Below are 20,067 nucleotides of genomic sequence, written 5' to 3' on the forward strand. Positions count from 1 at the left end.
AGGAAAAACTTTCCATTGGCTGGAGTCACACTTAGCACAACCATCTCAGCCTGAGGACATTGCTGCAGGAGCTCCTCAGGGCAGTATACTAGGCCGAACCTTCTTCACTTGCTTCAAAAGCCTTCCTTCCATCATAGGTGGGGATGTTCACTGCAAAGTGTTCATGTCCATATCCAAGTTCAGCAAGGCCTGGACAATATCCAGGCTTGGACTGACAAGTGGCAAGTAATATTCACACCACACAAGTGCCAGGCAATGACCATCTCCAACAAGGGAGAATCTAACCATTGCCCCCTGATGTTCAATGGCATTACCATCACTGAATCCCCCACTGTCAACATCCTGGGGGTTACCATTGATCAGAAACTGAACTGAACTAGTCATATAAATACTGTGGCTACAAGAGCAAGTCAGGGGCTAGGGGTCCTGTGACGAGTAACTCACCTCCTGACTCCGCAAAACCTGTCCACCATTTACAAGGCACAAGTCAGGAGTGTGATGGAATATTCCCCACTTGCCTGGATGAGTGCAGCTCCAAGAACACTCAAGAAGCTTGACACCGTCCAGGGCAAAACAGCCTGCTTGATTGGCACCACATCCACAAACATTCACTCCCTCCACCACCGACACACAGTAGCAGCAGTGTGTACCATCTACAAGAAGCACTACAGGAATTCACCAAGGCTCCTTAGACAGCACCTTCCAAACCCACGACCACTGCCATCTAGAAGGACAAGGGCAGCACATAGATGGGAACACCACTACCTGCAAGTTCCCCTCCAAGTCTCTCAACATCCTGACTGGGAAATATATCACCATTACTTCACTGTCGCTAGGTCAAAATCCTGGAACTCTCTCCCTAACAGCTCTGTGGGTGTACCTATAACTACATGGACTGCAGCGGTTCAAGGCAGCAGCTCACCACCACCTTTGCAAGGGCAAATTAGGATGGGCATAATCCCGTAAATGGATAATAAATAGTGGCTTTGCCAGCAACGCCCTCTTCCCATGAACGAATAAAAAGCCTAAATTTTCTAAACTCAAGGGAAAACAAATTAAGTTTCATAAAGCCCCACCTTCCTAATTTAACCATTTTAGCTCCTTTTTATTTTGGTGAGGGCTTGCTTGTTTATTGCTGATTATGCTTCCGTGAAGCACCCTGGGAAGTTTTTCTACTTCATGAAGACATACAAATAGAAATTTGTGCTTTGAGTAATTCCAGGCATAAGCTTCATGCTGCCATTTTTATGCCACAAGTCACTGATACATGTAAGTACCTTGATCAAAAACCTAAGTACAGCTACATGTGTGCCAGTACAAACCATCATTTAATAAATCAAAGAAACAATGACTGATTTTGTTCACATATTTTGTTTGGATCTCAAGAATGAAATGGGCATTTATTGGGTCGACTGCAGAATTATGGTACTTTGGTTTTACTACTGTCATGTCATTACTCACTGCTTCATCGTCCTTCTCTTCATGCTCTGTTTCTTTGTCACTATCGTCATCTTTCTCACTTTGGGAATCTTTGTTGGTTGTCTCCTCCTCAGAATCACTCCCTTTATCTGATAAATCATCCTCATCCTCGTCTCGGTTTGCTGGATCCTGGAATGCAAAAATTAAAATATCGGTCTATATCCAAAAATTACATATTCATGCTGAAATTTCTATGCTCGACTAAAGGCTGTAAATCTGGAAATTGCTAAATAAAGCAAGGCTAAGAACTTATGATGATCTAAAAGCTGAAATAGGAAGTTTAAAATCTAAAATTCTTCAATAAGAATGGCAATGAATTTACTAGTTGCCTTTCCTGTCCCAGCCCATTAAAGCAAACATTCAGATGTTTCACTCTTCTCTTTTCACCTGCATTTATGACAATGTATCTGCAACATATTAGTATGTGGAGGCTAGAGAAAGTGGAGGTGTTGAATGAGTACTTTGCATGTGTCTTTACACAGGAAGAATTTACTACCCAGGTCAAGGTGAGAGAGGGGGTTACTGGTACACTAGAAGAACTTACAATCAAGAGGAAGGAAGTGTTGGAAAGGCTATCTTTACTTAAAATAGATAAGGTACCAGGACTGGATAAGATGTATCCAAGGGTACTGAGGGAAGTGGGAGTGGAAATTGCAGAGACACTAGTGATAATCTTCCAGTCTCCCTTAGACACGGGAGGTGCCAGAGGAGTGGAGAACTGCAAATGTTACACCCTTGCTCAAAAAGGAGTGCAAGGATAAAGCTGGCAACTACAGGCCAGTCAGATTGACTAGTGATATGGAAACCTCTGGAAACTATAGTACAGGATAAAATCAATAATCATTTAGCCAAGTGCAGGATAATTAAGGAAAGCTAGCATGGGTTCATCAAGGGAAAATCATGTTGAACTAATTTGGAGTTTTTTGAGAAAGTAACAGAGAAGGTTGATAAAGGAAACACTTTTGATGTGGTGTATATGGACTTTCAAAAGGCATTTGATACAGTGCCACACAAAAGACTTGAGCAAAATTCTAGATCATGGAATAAAAGGGAAAGTAGGCACTTGGTTAAGAAATTGGCTGAGCAACAGGAAACAGAAAGCAGTGATAAATGGTTGTTCTTCAGATTGGAGGAAGGTTTGTACTGGAGTTCCTCAGGGTTGTGTTGGGACCCTTGCTCTTCCTGATATATATTAATGACCTGGACTGTGGCTTTCAAGGCATGATTTCAAAATTTGCAGGTGATATGAAGATTGGAAATGTTGTCAACTGTGATGAGAATAGTCTTGAAATTCAAAAGGACATAGGCATGTTGGTGGATTGGGGAGGCAAGTGGCAGATAAAGTTCAACGCAGAGAAGTGTGAGGGGATTCGTTTTGGCAGAAAAGATATGGTGAGATAGTATGAAATAAAAGAGAGAGGTGCAGGAACAGAGGGGCCTTGGTGTATATGTACATTGGTCAGTGAAGAAGACAGGGCATGTTGAGAGAGCAGTTAATAAAACATATAGTATCTTAGGCTTTATTAATAGGGGCATTGAGGGCAAGATTAAGGAGGTCATGTTGAAATTGTATAAGACACTAGTTAGGCCTCATCTTTTGCGTCCAGTTCTGGGCACCATACTTGAGGAAGGATATGAAGGCATTGGAGAGAGTACAGAGAAGATTCACAAGACTGATTCCTGGGATGAAGAACCGTAACTATGGGGATAGATTGGAGAGTTTGGGACTGTTTTCCTTGGAGTAAAGAAGGTTGAGAGGAGACTTGATGGAGGTATTCAAGATCCTGAGGGGTATGGACAGGGTAAATAATGAGAAACTGTTCCTACTCAAGAGAACATCAAGAACTAGAGGGCACAGGTTCAAAGGAATTGGCAAAAGGAGTAAACGTGATGTGAGGAAAAATGTTTTCACCCAGAGGGCGACTGGAGTCTGGAACAAACTTTCTGAAAGGGTGGTGCAGGCAAGTTCGATCGAGGTATTCAAAAGAGAACTGGATTGCTACTGAAGAGAGAGAGAGTGTGCAAGGTTACGGGGATAAGCCAGGGGAGTGGGACTAGGTGGAATATTCTTTCAAAGTGCAGACTCAATGGGCTGAATGGCCTCCTTCTGCACTGTAAACATACTGTGATACTGTGATACATATTATGTGTTTTGACCTTCAATCTTAAATAATGCTGTCCATCTTTTTGTTTGGCTATATATACTTGTATGATAAAATTCCAGATAAAGTGTTAAAAGTCTACATTTGGAAGTCAAATAGATTTACATAATACTCTTTCAAGTCAGGTCAATACAATTGGCATGTTGTCAATAGCACAGATGAGAAAATAGCTCTCATTTAATCCTTTGAGAATTGTGTCAGCATTTATTTGTCAGAATAAACAGAAGAGTGTTCATGTTTAATGCTTAGAAGAATATAGGATTGTGAGGAGAGCCTTCATCCAGCTTGCCCCATCCAACTCTTACCCTTCTAATCTTTGCTAATATTTTCTCAATACTATCTAAAGATCCAGGAGATAAATTTCCGATCAGATCAGCCCATTTGTAGAAGTAGAAAAGTCAGGTCCACTCATCTGTACTTTTTATAAAACTTATAGTACAAAGGAGAAGGTAAAGTTTCTGGTATTAACACAAGAGAAAGAATAGGTATGAAAACCCATTTTATTTCTTCTATCATGGCTCCAGCGTGATTACTCTGATGCATAGTGTTAATTTAGTCCCAGCCAATGTATTCTCTCAAAAAAAACTAATTAGCAATATGATGCAATGTCACTACCACAATATTTTTAAAAATATTTTGCATGATTTTCAATGATCTCTATTGGAAACAATGGAAATCATTTTGAATCAAGGAGGCAGAAAAAAATGCAGATTTTTTGGCTGGATGAGAGTTGAAATCCTATTACAACAAAACGAATATTTCATCTGATTTAAAGATGACAATGGGCAGTGAACCTCAAGTTGCCTGCCTCTATTATATACTTCAGTTAGAATCACCAGGTAGAGTGCAATGCTGCCATCTAGAGGACATTCTACTAATTAATTTCTATCTTACTAAACATGCACTATCCTGGCACTGACTTCAATGTTGGAGGAAACCAACCTTTACAAGTAATAGCTATTTCCTTGGGGCTGGTGAAAGCTATTTCCTGCCTCCAACCAGGTTAGACCATCAGTTTATGAAAAAAAAGTAATTGCTACATCATGCAGGTCGTAGAAAATTTTCAATCTATGCAATTAACCTATTCAGCAAGTTCGTGGTATTTAATAGTCTGGTGGGATGGTTTGCTAATTTTTAGACCGACATGAAGCATTGTTAATATGAAGGGGCAGCAAAACCCAGCAACAGGTCCGAGAGTCATTGTTGTTACAGTGCTTTCAGAATTAAGTGGCTCGCAACATGGTATCAAATCCAACCCATGATGACTTTCACAGCACTTCTGAAAACATAAAACTGGTTTAGGTGTCACTGGTTTTGTCATGCTTGAATATGAGGTTGCCTCACTTGGAATGTACACAGTATTCTACAATACCCTCTGACTTTTGCCACTGCATATCCTCAGTTAAAAATGTTCAGCATTAAAAAAAATTAGCAGTGTCCTTAGCAATGTTCCCTATAATTTCCTTCACTGTGCGTGGCCCATTTCTCGCACTATGTGGTTCCTTTAAAATTACTGTGCAGCCACACATCTTAAAGGGACTGCTGTGTGTGTGCGCAGTCTGTTTGTCTTCTGTATGGCATATTCCCGATTGACAAGCACCTACACAGCCAGAGAGAACATTGGACCTTAGTATTGTTTTAAAGTTACAATTCACGCTGAATAAAAATATTGAATTCACCTATACAGAAATATACGAAAAGCTTTAAATAAAATAAAGAAAGATCATTTTCACAGTGATTACCCTGTGACAGATTACAGCTGCAAAAATGCTCTCTATATTAGAAAGCAATAGAGTTCTTAAGTCCATATCCCAAGATCAGGTAAAAAGAAATCACTGGAATCAAACCAAAAGTGGAACAAAGGCACTGTTGTATGTTTCTGGTCACTAAAATCTGATGTGCCTTGACAATAGCTCAGCCCAGAAAGTCCATATGCTCACAGCTCATATATCTGATCTAAAAAGGCAGAACTCAACATCAACAGCTCAAAAATCAAAAGCTGCATAAACTAAAGCAGGTGTCCAAAATTTTTGGCTGCACAGACCAAGGCCCACATATACAACTCAAATACATGCTTCCATTAATTTATGTACATCTCAAGTGGAGATCTGAGTTTTGTGACCTTGTGCTGTCACTTCGTTGGTAGACAAATCCTAAGAGCAGCTCTTCCTTAACCTCTAGGCTCTCAAAATTCAAACAAGACAAACCAGCAAATAAGATGCAACGGACCAGAGTTGCCTGGACTTTGAGAGTCGCATTGGCAAGGGCTGAGGGATAACAATTCCAACAGTCTTGATCTGAAGGCATTAACCAATCTTTAGCAGATTTACTAAGAGAACGAGTAGATAATTAACCTGAGGTAATTTTCTAGAAGTGATTCTATTGTATTCTGCCGGTACTAAATTATACATATTTCTATTCAATCATGCTGTCCTGTTGTAACTACACCTTAATTTAGTGTTCCAGGCAAGTATATTTCTACATATAAAATCTTGCCCCATTAATGTGCCTTTTCAGTTCCCCATTCCCTAACTATAAAAATTCTGTCCGTTAAATAATCACTGCACCATTTTTGTAGAACGCTAGCAATTTTCTTACACAGAATGCCTCTGCATTCTTTGATTTCCTGTTTCTATTCCCAACTATTGATAATGTAAAAGGAACCAAATATATTGCCTGCTCACATTGTAGAAAACAATCTTCCCCTACAGCTCTGCAAGCTGCATTCATTATCCTGCTACTCAGAATTGAGTAAGCATGACTCAAGTTCCAGGCTCATTAGTGGGAACAGATTATTACAATGATGAAAGTAGACTCTGATTTCTGCTGGAACTCACTGCCATGTCATATCTAGACCCTGATTCAAGGTTGCAGCGAAGTGCATTTGCACACAAGTGTCTGCCTAAAAGCAAGGCCAAAACTCGCAGGTGCCCCTTGAAGGAGTGTTCTGCTCTATTTGGGCTCACACAAGCTTCACACCCTTTACAAATTCTCAAACAGTTTGGATATCTTAAAGATGAAGTAATAGCAACGTTTCATACATTGCCTGCCACGACTGAGCCGTTAGCTTGACTATGCTTCTGTTTCTGCTTTTGTTGCTCCACTGGCTGCTGCTGTGTTGTCTGTGTTACTCCCTTCTTTTTGGCTTGTTTCTTTTTCTTGGATTTAGCAGGTTTTTTGGTTCCTTTATTTTTCTGCCAGGCTTTCTTTTTACTTTTTGCACCACCAGTTCCTTGCTATAAAAAAGAAAGTGGCGGTAATAAATCATCTCAATCATCCGTGTATTAGACATATTATAAATATTAACTAGCAAAGTTTTAGTGTAAGGTGCTCTGTAGTTTACAATTAAATACAAAAGCAATAGAATATTGACAGTTAATCATATCATCCATGGGCACAAAAGTTAAACCTAATAGTTTCTTTTTCTGTAAATGATTCTTTAGTCATCTTAATATTCCCTAATTTCCCTAAGTTGTGTGCTAGCAAAGGCCAATACAATGCAAATATGTTCAGAGACAAACGTTAAATATCTTTTGCTTTGTGAAAACAGTAATCTGTTAAAACATTTCTTACATTAGAAACAAATTTGCCAACAGTGGAATCAAGTCACAGAGAAGGGGAATGCAAAGGAGATGGGAGAAAGCCAAACAAGATGTACATTATTTTAATTTTCAAAAAGAAAAAACCAGCTAATGACCTTACCGATGTTTTATCGACATTTACAAACGCTCAGTGCTAATGACTTACAGCTGAGGCGGGGAAGTGAAATAAAGGGCAGTCAGACCGTTTCATTCTCCTTTCTAATTACATTTAAAACCAAGTGGAATTTCGACACCAGAGTTCTTTAAGCTGAATGGATAAGATTGGTAGGGGGGAAAACAGGTAACTGATTGGAGAGGGAAGGTCTCGTCTTGCCACCTAATCATGAGGTTTATTTTGGGGGGGGGAAGCCCTAAGAGAAGAAATGATTATGACTGTCTTCACTGAGGAAAATACAGAATTAAAGATCCAAAGGACTAGGGAGAATGAGGAATTGAAGGAAAATAGTATTAGTAAGAAGTTTGTATTGGAGAAATTAATGGGACTCAAGGTTGATAAGTTCCTGGGACCTGATATTCTACATCCCAGAGTGTTGAAAGAGGCAGCTATGGAGATAGTGGGTGCATTAGTGACCATCTTCCAAAATTCTAGACTCTGGAATGGTCACTGCAGATTGGAAGGTAGCAAATGTCACCCCACTATTTAAGAAGGGAGGTAGAGAGAAAACAGGGAACTACAGACTTGTTAGCCTTACATTAGTAGGGGAAATGCTAGAATCTATTATAAAGGATGTGATAAATGGAAACTTGGATAATAATGATCTGGTTGGACATAGGATTTATGAATGGGAAATCATGTATGAGGAGCCTGTTGGGAGTTTTTTTGAGGATGTTATTAACAGAATTGATAAAGGGGAGTTGGTGGATGTTGTATGCTTGGATTTTCAAAAGGCTTTTTGATAAAGACCCCCACACGATGTTGGTTAACAAAATTAAAGCACATGGGATAGGAGGTAATACACTGGCATGGATTAAGGATTGGCTAACAGGCAGAAAACAGAGTAGGAAAAAGCGAGTCAGTCATTCTTACATTGGCAGGCTGTGACTGGTAGGGTACTGCAAGGATCAGTATTTGGGCCCCAGTTGTTCATAACATGTATCAATGATTTGGATGTGGGGACCAAATGTAATATTTCCAAGTTCATGGATGACACAAAGATAGGTGGGAATGTGCTTTGTAAGGGAAATGCAAAGTGACTTCAAGAGGGTTTGGACAGACCGGGCAATAACATGGCAGATGGAATACAATGTGGAAAAATGTGAGGCTATCCACTTTGGTAGGAGAAATGGATGTGCAGGGTATTTCTTAAATGGTGAGAGATTAGAAAGTGCAAAAGGACCTGGGTGCCCTCTTCAATAAGTCACCGAAAGCTAATATGCAGGTGCAGCAAACAACTAGGAAGGCTAATGGTAGATTAGCCTTTACTGCAAGAGGATTCGAGAACAGGAATTGCGAAGTCTTGCTTCAATTGTGTAGAACCTTGGTTGGACCGCACCTGGAATAATGTGTGTCGTTTTGGTCCCCTTACCTTAGGAAGGATATTATTGCCATACAGGGAGTGCAGTGAAGGTTCACTATTTGTTCTGGGATGGTATGACTGTCCTTTGCAGAGAGATTGGGGAAAATGGACCTGTATTTTCTAGAGTTTCAAAGAATGAAAGGTGATCTCATTGAAACCTACAAAATACTTAAAGGGATAGACAGGGTAGATGCAGGTAAGAAATCTCCCCTGGTTGGGGAGTCTAGAACCGGGGGCACAATTTCAAAATAAGGGAGAAGCCACTTACGACCGAGATGAGGAGAAATTCTTTCACTCAGAGGGTTGTGAATCTTTGGAATTCTCGATCCCAGAGGGTCGTGAAAGCTCAGTCATTGAGTATGTTTGAAGCAGAGACTGACAGATTTTAAAATATCAACAACATAAAGCGATATAGGGATAGTGTAGAAAAAAGGCATTGAAGTGTATGATAAGCCATGATCGTATTGAATGGTGGAGCAGGCTCGATAGGGGCAGGAGTAGGCCATTCAGCCTATGTTCCTATGGTAGATTGAGGATGATTGGATGGATGGTTATGGAGAGGTGAAGAAGTTCAGCAAAAAATGGGGAGGATAAAAGGATCGAGTGTGTGATTCAGAGGGCAAGCATTAGGGATGATGGTGGCAGTGAGTAATAGGATGTGCAAGGGACAAGTGTCACAATGAGAACGAGTGGATAAAACATGAACGATTGGATGAGAGCCAATGAAGGTCCCATTTCTCCTGCAACTTCACCTAAAATACAGTCTGCTGCCATTTGTAGCTCCTTTCCTGGCATGGCCACATACCACCTCCCACTCAAAAGTTAAGTAAATGACTGAGAAGAACAATAATTAAAATAAGCATAAAAGAGACAGTCAATGATCTGACTTGCCACATACAATCCCACAGGCAATACTTATAATTAAAAATCTCACATCTACACATTCTTGATATTACAGAATTTCTATGCATAGATTTATAATGGTAATTGCCTATGTAAACTTGTGGCCCTGCAATCATATCTTTTCATTAGTGGAGGCATTGAGATGCAGTACTGATAGATGGATAAAACTACAGTGTGACAAGTTTAGGTATGTAGTTTCCAAAATGTATGTGAACATAGGAACTTACTGAAAATATATGACTTCAAAACGATGACTGAAGTATATGCATATCATGTTCCAATTAACACCCCCTGCCCTCTCATCCTACTTCACCTGAGGATTTCCCAAGGTCTTGACCCTCCACTTTTCCCACCAACCTCAAAGCAAAGCCACAGGACACATGACTAGTAATATTTTAAATTTACCTCATATGTCACAAACATCTTATTTGGTTAGTACCAGTCTGTAACAAAAATCTACAAACTTCTACCATTACAGAGAGCTTCAGAACTTCTAGATCCCGATAAATATACATCATATGTACAATGTAAAATACATAATTAAATCTTCATATCAGGAAAAGACTGACATTAGCAGGGTTACAATAAAAGTGAATATAATTGGATCTCAGGTAATGAAGTTTGCTCTACTTCTGTGAGCAAGAGGATACTTTGATTCACATAATCATTTTTAAAGTTTACTAAAAAAATATAAACATAGCATAATTGATGCATAAATGTCCTGACCACAGTTAATGTAGTTAAAGCATGACACCATTATCCCAAAATAATTTTTATATACTTGCAAGAAATGTCTAGTAAAATGTCATGTACACCAAATCTTTCATAGTTGTCCATTATGTTGAGCTAATAATCAGTTGGATCGCCAAAAATTCCAATCGGAAGTGACAATGTCAAACTAAATGCAATACCATTCAAAAGTTTTGTTAATTTCAATTAAAACGTACACAGTTCTCCAGATAGCCAAAACTCATTTTTTATTTGCTCAATAGTCAATATAATTCAGAGTGGAAGGTCCATATAGATAATTATTAAGTAAAGACATCCCATTGAGCAGAAGACACAATAGGATTAATGGAGGTTCAGGAAAGGCAGCAACATAAAGTGGTCAATGTTGGCGAATTCATTAGTTACAGTTCTGTATGGAGATATCGGAGATCTGGCACTACCAGTGAAAAGTGGCATTTGGTGAATGATTTATAGAAAATGCGCTATTGCGCTATTTAAAACATACCAAGGACAAAAAACTACGAAGCCACTAAGAAAGCATGAATAGACAGTGCACTTGGTAGCATACCGTCGCTTCAACCCATCAATCTGTGCCAGACTAGACTCAGATCTGTAGGACATTTTAATATCCCTTATTTCTGTTATGCTGCCAGGCATTTTTAATATCCCTTGTATTTCAGTTAGTAAGTGAAATGTAACCCAGTTGTGGTGTGGACCAACGTGTGGAGCTCACCGGGTGGTAGGAACATGGAGTGAGGAGGACATCGGGACGAAAGGAGAATACTGACCAAAAACATCGCTGGGGCTCATATTAGACATTTTAAAGATAGAGATAGTTTAACTGAACAGACACACACGTCAGGACATGTCATTAAGGTGACAGCCCAGACTAATTTCATCCACTCTGTCTACAACACCTCTCAGACAATAGACTCTCTTGATGTTTGTAAATGGCTTTCTTCCTGCCTCAAGATGCCGATTGCTGGTATGCACCTGGATGCACCCACCCCGCAAAGAGCGAAAAATGACTACTTGCAGATGGTCTTGTATAGCCATGATGGGAGTGATAGGCACTGAAGCACAATCCGATGACCCAATTCGAGGTATTACTTTATATGTCAAGGGACCAGAGTCAGAAAGCCACAGCCCACAAGGACATTGCTGTAGCCAGGGAAACGTGACTTGGTCAGTCCAGAGAAGTCATGCGGAAGAATCTGTTTGGCGGACTGACCACCTGGGAATAAGCTCCTGCAGGCGGGTCTTACTAAACAACGGGTGTTGTTAAGTACATGCTATTTCTCATAAAGGTTTTCCACAAAGTGGAAATTGTATTCAAAGCTTGTTTCATGTCATTGAAACTTGGTACGGGTTCAGGGCCTTAAAGGAAAGTGAGACCTCCTGTTTAAGAGTCTTACAGATCCCAGAAATGACACTTACCTCTCTACTGGCTGTAACAGTTTTAAGTAGAACAACACCCAGCAGTCTCAACTCATTTCCTAGATATTGCTGGACCTGCTCTCATTTCTGCACAAACTGGCAATTTTGCTCACAAACTGAAGCAAAAAACTGTAATTGTTCATATTTGTGCTAGAAGTGCATTGAAATCCCTAAACTTAAAAATAAATGTGAAGAGAACTAATCACATACACTCTTAAGTTTATAAATTTTGTCTCGAAATATCAAATGAGTGCATAATTTAAGAAAGGCAATCTGACATTAATTTTCCTGGTATTTCCTGAACTGCAAAATAGACCCCATATTGGTCTTAACAAGTCCTAAAAACGAAAACACCTTATCTGGATTAGTGCTTCTGTACAAGTGACTCCAAGCTAAATGGATGAGATTGGGGAAGAGAGAACTCCCAACATGAGGATCAAATACATATAGCGTGCCTCAGCATGCATCTCATCTCAAAAGAATCTTCCTCTTCCTTCTGGCTTAAACCATCTGTTAGCACAGAATCTACAGAGCAGGTAAATTGCATGAGATTGCTGCAATAGAAGCCTGTAGTCAAGTTAGGAGTGGCCATGATATCTTAAGAACCCATTTCAAAACTGAAGAATTGCGATTCACTCACTGCAAATGTTTCTGAATTAACTGTCAAAGGATGAGCTGCAGAGTCAACTTAATAGTTGACTGTTCTAATGTGTAATAGTCCTCATGACCCTTCATGATGACTCGAAACGTCAACTGTACTCTTCTTCGCCGATGCTGCCAGACCTGCTGAGTTTTTCCAGGTATTTTTTGTTTTGGATTTCCAGCATCCGCTGTTTTTTTTGTTTTTATCTGACTTGGAACTATATCACCAGTCCTTCACTGTCACTGGGTCAAAATCCTGGAATGCCCTTCCAAATAGCACTGTGGGTGTACCTTTACTAAATGGACTGCAGTGGTTCAAGAAGCTGGCTCACCACGACCTTCTTAAGGGCAATAAATGCTGGCCTAGCCAGCGACAGCCACATCCCATTAAAGAATTTTAAAAAGTCCCTCTTTTCAGCAATATATGCCAAGAGTGTATCAAAGGAGTCCTACAAACCAACAGGCAGAACAGACTAAATTTGAAATTAAAACAAACAGCAATAGCATAAATCTAAAGATCACATTGGAAAGCTACAAAAAAGGAAGATTAGAAAGGTTGTATGAGAAAAGAGTATAAGAAAAAATGCACGTGAGAAAAAGAGCAAGAAGTGGAGTGCAATAAAGAGCTTCATAAATACCTTAGTACAAAGGCCATAGGCAAGGTAGGGTTAGGATCACAGATGAAAGAGGGAAGCATGTAGTGAAGAATGATACTAATGAAGAACTTTGCCTCATTTTCACAGAAGAGATGGATTTGGGGTTGTAAAAGAGCAGAAGCAGGATAAAGCAATTCATGGAGGCTAATATTACAAAAAAAGTTTCTCAGCCATAAGATAGATAACTCACTGTGACATAATGGTTTACATGTAAAGATTCTAGGAGGGGCTAGGGTAGAAACACCCAAGTGTAATTGTCCAAAATTCCGTGCAAAGGAAAATTGTGCCAGAGGATTGTAGAATGACAAATGTGACTGCTTTTTAAAAAAAAATGACAATTAATAGCCAGAAAATTACAGGCCATGTAGCTTATTTCAGATATTCAAACTAGAGCTTTTAATATGGGCTGAAGTTGTCAGCTGTTTCTCCAGCACTTGGAGATCCATGCTAAATGGAGCCAGTCAGCACAGAATTTCAAAAAGCACTTGCTTTGTGTGTCAGCCTTGGCTCAGTTGGTGGCACTCTTGCCAGAGTCAGAGGGAATTATGGAACAGCCTTCCTAACAGCACTGTGGGTGCATCCACGCCACAAGGGCTGCAGTGGTTCAAGGCGGCAGCACAACACCACCTTCTCAAGGGCAATTAGGGATGGCCAACAAATGCTGGTCCAACACCCATAACCTATGAAAGAATAAAAATAAGAAATTAAATAAAGACAGCTGTGGGTTCAGTTCTTCACAAAGTGTGTTCAGCAGCAATGAGAGTACATAAACCATTGCCTGCTCATTGGATGAATGCAGGAAGCAGGGCATTTCAATTCTGAAGAACAATCTTCACAATTATATTAAAAGTCTATAAGTATCCTCATGAGGCCTAGAAGTTAAAAGACGAGGAGAGTGTGTGTTCTAGTGAATTTAATTAAAATTCACTTCAAACTATTATAGGTACAATTTTCACACAGGCGTGACTGGCTAGAAATTTATTTTACCATTTAAACTTACTATGTCGTCGGTTTCCTGGTCTTCATTTATACAGGCACTTTGTTCTTGTTCCTTTTCAAAGATGGCCTTTAGAAAAAAAGAGATCAAGCATTTAAATAAATAAAATATTAGTTTTTTTCCATTCATATCTAACTAAATTATTGAATTCTAGCTCATTTATTTTATTAGATAATTTGGGCATCATGGGTACTTTAGAAGTTAAAAGATCAAAGACAGTTCAACTCTTTAGAGAAGGCGTTTAAGTGTTTTCAGGCACAGGTACACGACTCTAGCGAAGCAGAAAAACTCGTATTTTGCTTTTGCGAACTATAATATAGCTCCCTCCTTACATTCTCAGGATGTCCCAAAGCATTTTGCAGCCAATTATTTTGAAGCTTAGCAGCTAAGCCGTAGTCAGCAAGGTGGCACAAAGAAGCAATAACCAACTATTTGGTTTTGCTGCCATTGGTTGAGGGATAAATGTTGGCCAGGATAGAGAGAATTCCCTTGCTTGAATAGTGCCATGAGATCTTTGCATCCACTGGAACATACAGTACCTGTCAATGCAGCACTCCCTCAGTACTGTACTGCAATGTTAATCAAGATTAAGTGCTTAAATCCTAGATTGGGGTTTGAACCCAAACCCTTTTGACTCAGGGCGAGGACTACCACCTGAATCTGAAACTAAAGCTACATAATTCATTTTACTGTCATAAACAATATAAATCAAACAATCAAAAGCCTCACTTTGGGCCTTAACTAAGTACACATGTAAGGAATGCCATGGAGAAACACTGTAAAAGGCAAAAACATGTTACCGTCATACATTTAGCATATTCCAGGGATTTTTTTGATTTTGATTTTTAACACCCAGTAATTAATTTGCTTCTGAATTGAAAAACAGTTTTTAAGGCAAGAATATTCTCAAGCAATATGCATCAGTCATGGAGCAGGATTTTCCTGTTGGCGAGCGGGGGGGGCAGGGCCTGCTCGCTGACACGTAAAATGACGCACGGTGACATCGGGCGGAACTCCAGACATCACTGCGTCCCATTTAAATTTTCAGCTGTGCACCCGCCGACCTGTCAATGGCCAATTGAGGCCATTGACAGAGTCATTTAAGTAATTAATGGACCCGCCTGTCCAACCTTAAGGTTGGCGGGCAGGCTGGGAGCCCTGGCTGACATTAGAAAAAGCATGAAACCTCATCCATGGGCAGGATGAGGTTTCATGTAGGTTTTAAAAAATTTAATTAAAGTTTTTTAAAAAGTTATGGACATGTCCCAACTCATGTGACAGTGTCACATGAGGGGACATGTCAGTGATTTTTTTTCTCTATTTCTAATAATTTGTACAGTAGAGACGATCTCCTCGAGGCAGAATTTAGCCTCAGGGAGATGAGTGCGCTCTTTCGTGCGCAAGCGCGAAAGAGCACACTCTCAAGTTTAGGGATTCCCCCCGCCCGCACAGGGAGCGCATAGCGCTTCCGTGCAGACGTCACGCTGGGCGGGCCTTAATTAGCCCACCCACGTAAAATGGAGGCGCCGATCAGAGGCATGCCTCCGCGCACCCACACTTTAACTTCCCCCCACATCTGGGGGAAAATCCTGCCCATGGTTCCATGGGTAGCATTCTCGCCTCCAAGTTTCATGGTCACGTCCCACTCCAGGACTTGTGCACAAGGATCAAGGCCGACACTCCAGTGCAGTACTGAGGGAGTGCTGTACTGAGGGAGGTGCTGTCTTTTAGATGAGATGTTAATCAAACCCCTTTTGACCTCTCGGGTGACACAAAAGATTCCATGGCGCTATTTTGAAGTTAAGTGGAATTATCCCCAGCGTTCTGGTCAATATTTATCCCTCAATCAACAATCACAAGAGCAGATGGCCTGATCATTATCACATTGCTGTTCACGGGAGCTTGCTGTGTGCAAACTGCCTGCCACAATTCCCACAAAACAACAGTGACTACAGTTAAAAAAAAAAAGCACTTCCTTAGTTGCAAAGCACCAGCCATCGTGAGAAGCACTATAACTGCAAGCCTTTCTTTCAACTAATAACAAAAAAAGTAATCTAATTTGTGAATTATGAATTGAGAGTGTGCTAAGAGCAGTGTCTGAATTGGTGGTGGAGGGGTGAAATAACCTTAGGTACAGAGGAAAAGTACATACCTTTCCAGCTGAAGAGCTTTTAAAATATGTACATTTCCCGTTAGCTGTGTCAAAGAATCTTGCTACCCACACTTTTCAGTAATAACTTGCACTTATATAGCACCATTAACCTAATAAAATACCCCAAGTTGCTTTACAAGCATTAGCAAACAAAATTTGGCATTGAGCCACGTAAAGAAATTTTAAACCAGAGAAAGAAAGCATTAATAAGTGCTCTCAGATAAATTACTGCTACTTACAGCCATATCCTCCCTGTGAAGTTTCACGGTGACAGTGACAATTGATCCTGCAGTTATATTACTGCTGTCCTCATCATCCAGAACTATGAAGAACAAAACACAATGTTTATAGATATTTACAATTTATTTTCCCAACCACCCCACTACAAAATGTCTTCTCAATTAAAAGGAAAAATGCCTCAGCTTTGCTCAATAGAGTGGATTTTTCCAGTCCTTGCCTGTGGCAATACACCTCATACACCATCAAGTTTTAAAAAGTTCCATATATTTCACTAATACGTGCTCAGGTTAGGACTTGGGAATTTTTTCCAAGGCCAACTTGTAGTTTTAGACAGCATACCTTACTAGACCAGCTGCATGTGTCTATTCTCAGTCTTGATCATATAATTCTAATAACAGAGGTAAAAAGAGCATAAAATATCAAAAATAAAGTAGGCAAGGGCTCAAGTTATGGAACACATCAGAAGGAAGGTTTTCCATTCTGATTACAAACTGCAAACGTGGCTCCATCATCTACAAATAAAGTTGAGCACAACTTTTCAAAATGTAGCCATTGAATCCAGTGGTTGCTCTTAAAGTGGACAATACAGCATTTGAAGAAAGACTAATGAATAGGACAAAGCAAGGATGTATTCTCAATGGTTCTTGCAATGGTCTGCTCCCTCTGAGCATAAGAGTGCTATTTAAGAGGAATTGGGCAGTCTCAATCCAGTTCTAATGCCTCACCCCAAAAAGCACTTAATTTAAATAGAATAATATTCCTAGCTCAGCCAATGAGACCTAGAGCTTTATGTGAAATAAGCATTTCAGTCTCAACTCAGCACAAAGTTGTGAATTGAGCATTAATCAGCCCTCTCTCCAAATTATAACATGATGCGTGATGTGGGGAAGGCCATACTAATGCAGTAAGAAGTGCTCTTCTGAGATTGGGGTGCAGAAATATTGTTGCCTATAGTAGGAGTTTTCTGCTGTACCTAACAAAGATATGACTAACCTGGGGAGTGCTTGATCCTGACACAAGGTGTCAATACAGAAAGAGCTTAATTCCTCAGCTCCAACATCAGCATAAAAATTCACAGAAGAAACAAACAACAGGTCAGTATTGGGCGAGACCCTACAACATTTGAAAGCATCAACCAACTTGTTCTGTCAGACTTAACACATATGCAATTCCCACAGCAGTCTTGCACAGTCGCACTAAAAGACCATTCCAGAAATATTGTTCCATACCTTGCAGTTTTATCTCCATGCTAACATGAGGAAAGTTCCCAAGTACTGCCATGACCTCATCGTATTTCTCCTCACTCAGGAACCGCAACATATTACGACGATCAGCGTCTTTCATGCTAACCAGATCTTGAATTGTCCGGACTTTGTACTGTTTGTGAAAGAAAGAGATTTCACGCATTTTTATAAATTAAGGATTTGTGACAGCATTAATGTATGGCAAGTAAAATCAGTGCCATCACCAATAGATATTGGTGCCACCAATATATTGCAAATATATTCCAGCATCCGCAAAAAATATTGCACTTAGGCCAATATGCTTTAATACTGTGCTGATATGGTGTCGTGACACAATCCTGAATCTACAATCGCACTGGGGGATGACTACGGTTCAAGTGGACATGGTATGAAATATTTGCACACCGAACATTACTCTGTACTGAAATATTAACTATTTGTGTTGCTTACTGCTGCTAACTGCCTTCTCAAGGCACCTTTTTGCAACCTGCGAAGGAAAGACATTAGCCAAGCAATGAAAGTGGGCATAGTAAGTGAAGGGAATGCTCTCACAAAGCAGAACATTTTACAAACTGGCTCATCCAACATAATTAAGGCTCATTCCTTAACTTTTTTTTGTTGAAACAACATGCAAAATGTTCATGCAGGGAGCACAGTAAAAGGTAATATGGAAAGAACACCGTCTGGTTTAGACTGTATGCTTCAGGTATTCTTGTGTAACTATAGTGTAATTTAAGGTTGAAGTTTGAGCAATGGAATTTCTAGTCAGTCAGGTGCACCTGAACAATTTTTATTCAAAATAAACACACCAGTCATTTCATTGCAAAGATGACAATTCAAGAAATTGCTCAAGGTAGCTACAAAATTCACCATTATTTTTTGAAGGGCCCTTAAGTTACACAGCCTAAAAACATTTTATAATCAGTTTAATTACCTTCATTGCAATGACTTATACATAAAATTTTAAAAACTGCATTAATTGATACAAAACAAATTGCATCATCGTGCGTGGCAATGCAAGCCAAAAAGAACAATCCTTGTGGCAACAATAACTCACACGCACAAAGTTTGCAAATTCAAATTTTAAAAAGAGGGTGCAGAATTATTTTGCTAGTTACTTGTTTTTATAAACCTCACCAAGTTTCCTCACAAGGTCTTTACAAACTGACAAAAAAACACATCAGGTCCAGCCTCTTCACAGACCTGTTCTACCTTAACAAAAATCTCACATATCCCAGAGTTTTAAAAAATTTCTAAGACCCCCAGAAGATAACCTAGCAAACACCAGAAAATGAATCTTATCTGCATTTTGGAAACTTTGCTGACTGATTATAATTCTTGGATCCAGCAGCTATATATGGAATATATTTTTTATATAACTCCCTATAATCGCCAATCCTATTCCCAAGTAGGTATTTATCAGTCAAACACAACATATTACCTTTTTAGACAAACAGTATTTCAGGTGCTCCTCTTCAAAGAGTGGGAGCTGAAGCAGAGGAGATTTAGATTCCCACAGGCTCTGGACTAACATCTGTGAGAGCTTCATACAGTTCTCAATGGACTCCAAACGGGGAGCGTGGATTCCTAATCAAAGTCGACAGATTATAATTCAAATATCTTAAAGACATATATAACATGAAAAAACTCAAATAAAACTCACATCAAAACCAAAATCAACTCTGCCTCTTTTTCACCAGTTCGTACATATTTCTCTTCCCAAGAGATTGAATAAAAGCAGAATTGTTTTTACTTATTATTTGTTAGCATTAAAAAAATCACTTACCACCTCGGGTGTTGGCCATCATAGTCAGCTGGCAGCCAACGTTAATCATTTCCTGAAGGAGAGTTGGACATTTCCGTATAACAAACCAATAATCTTGTAGGAAAGAAAACAATTGGGCAGATTAGTACTAATTCCCAATATACAAATGCTTATGATCTCTTAGAAACAACTACCACATGTACAGCAGATCGAGCTATGTCCCATTTCCTTCCTGCTGCTATAACACTACAAGAAAAGGTCTATCACAATTAACTTTGAACAACGTTTGGAAGTTTGTGTATAATTTATGGTATAATTTCCAATTAAAAGAATGTGTATTTTTCATATCCTCAGGATATCCCAAATAGCTTCACAGCCAATTAAGTACTATTTTAATACAGTGCAGCCACTGCTGTAATGTGGGGTAATGCAGCATCAAGGTCCCAAATAGCAATAAGACAAATGAAGGGATTTTTTTTTTCTGATGATGTTAGTTGAGGGGTAAACACTGGCAGACCAATGCCCCTGTTTTTGTCTCCCCA

General features: G+C 39.6%; 1 protein-coding gene across 1 annotated transcript in view; it reads right to left on the reverse strand.

Annotated features, from left to right (window-relative positions):
• Nucleotides 1–20,067, reverse strand: part of sec63 (SEC63 homolog, protein translocation regulator) — a 105,285-nt gene that overhangs the window by 19,384 nt on the left and 65,834 nt on the right. The window contains exons 11-17 of the mRNA XM_078542509.1: nucleotides 19,547–19,639; nucleotides 19,202–19,347; nucleotides 17,746–17,893; nucleotides 16,516–16,598; nucleotides 14,128–14,193; nucleotides 6,683–6,877; nucleotides 1,462–1,608 (exon numbers count right to left, since the gene is read on the reverse strand). Coding sequence (XP_078398635.1) covers nucleotides 1,462–1,608; nucleotides 6,683–6,877; nucleotides 14,128–14,193; nucleotides 16,516–16,598; nucleotides 17,746–17,893; nucleotides 19,202–19,347; nucleotides 19,547–19,639 — 878 coding nt within the window. The remainder of the gene's footprint in view (nucleotides 1–1,461; nucleotides 1,609–6,682; nucleotides 6,878–14,127; nucleotides 14,194–16,515; nucleotides 16,599–17,745; nucleotides 17,894–19,201; nucleotides 19,348–19,546; nucleotides 19,640–20,067) is intronic.

Source organism: Cetorhinus maximus, chromosome 5 (genome assembly GCF_964194155.1).
Source record: "Cetorhinus maximus chromosome 5, sCetMax3.hap1.1, whole genome shotgun sequence".
NCBI lineage: Eukaryota > Metazoa > Chordata > Chondrichthyes > Lamniformes > Cetorhinidae > Cetorhinus > Cetorhinus maximus.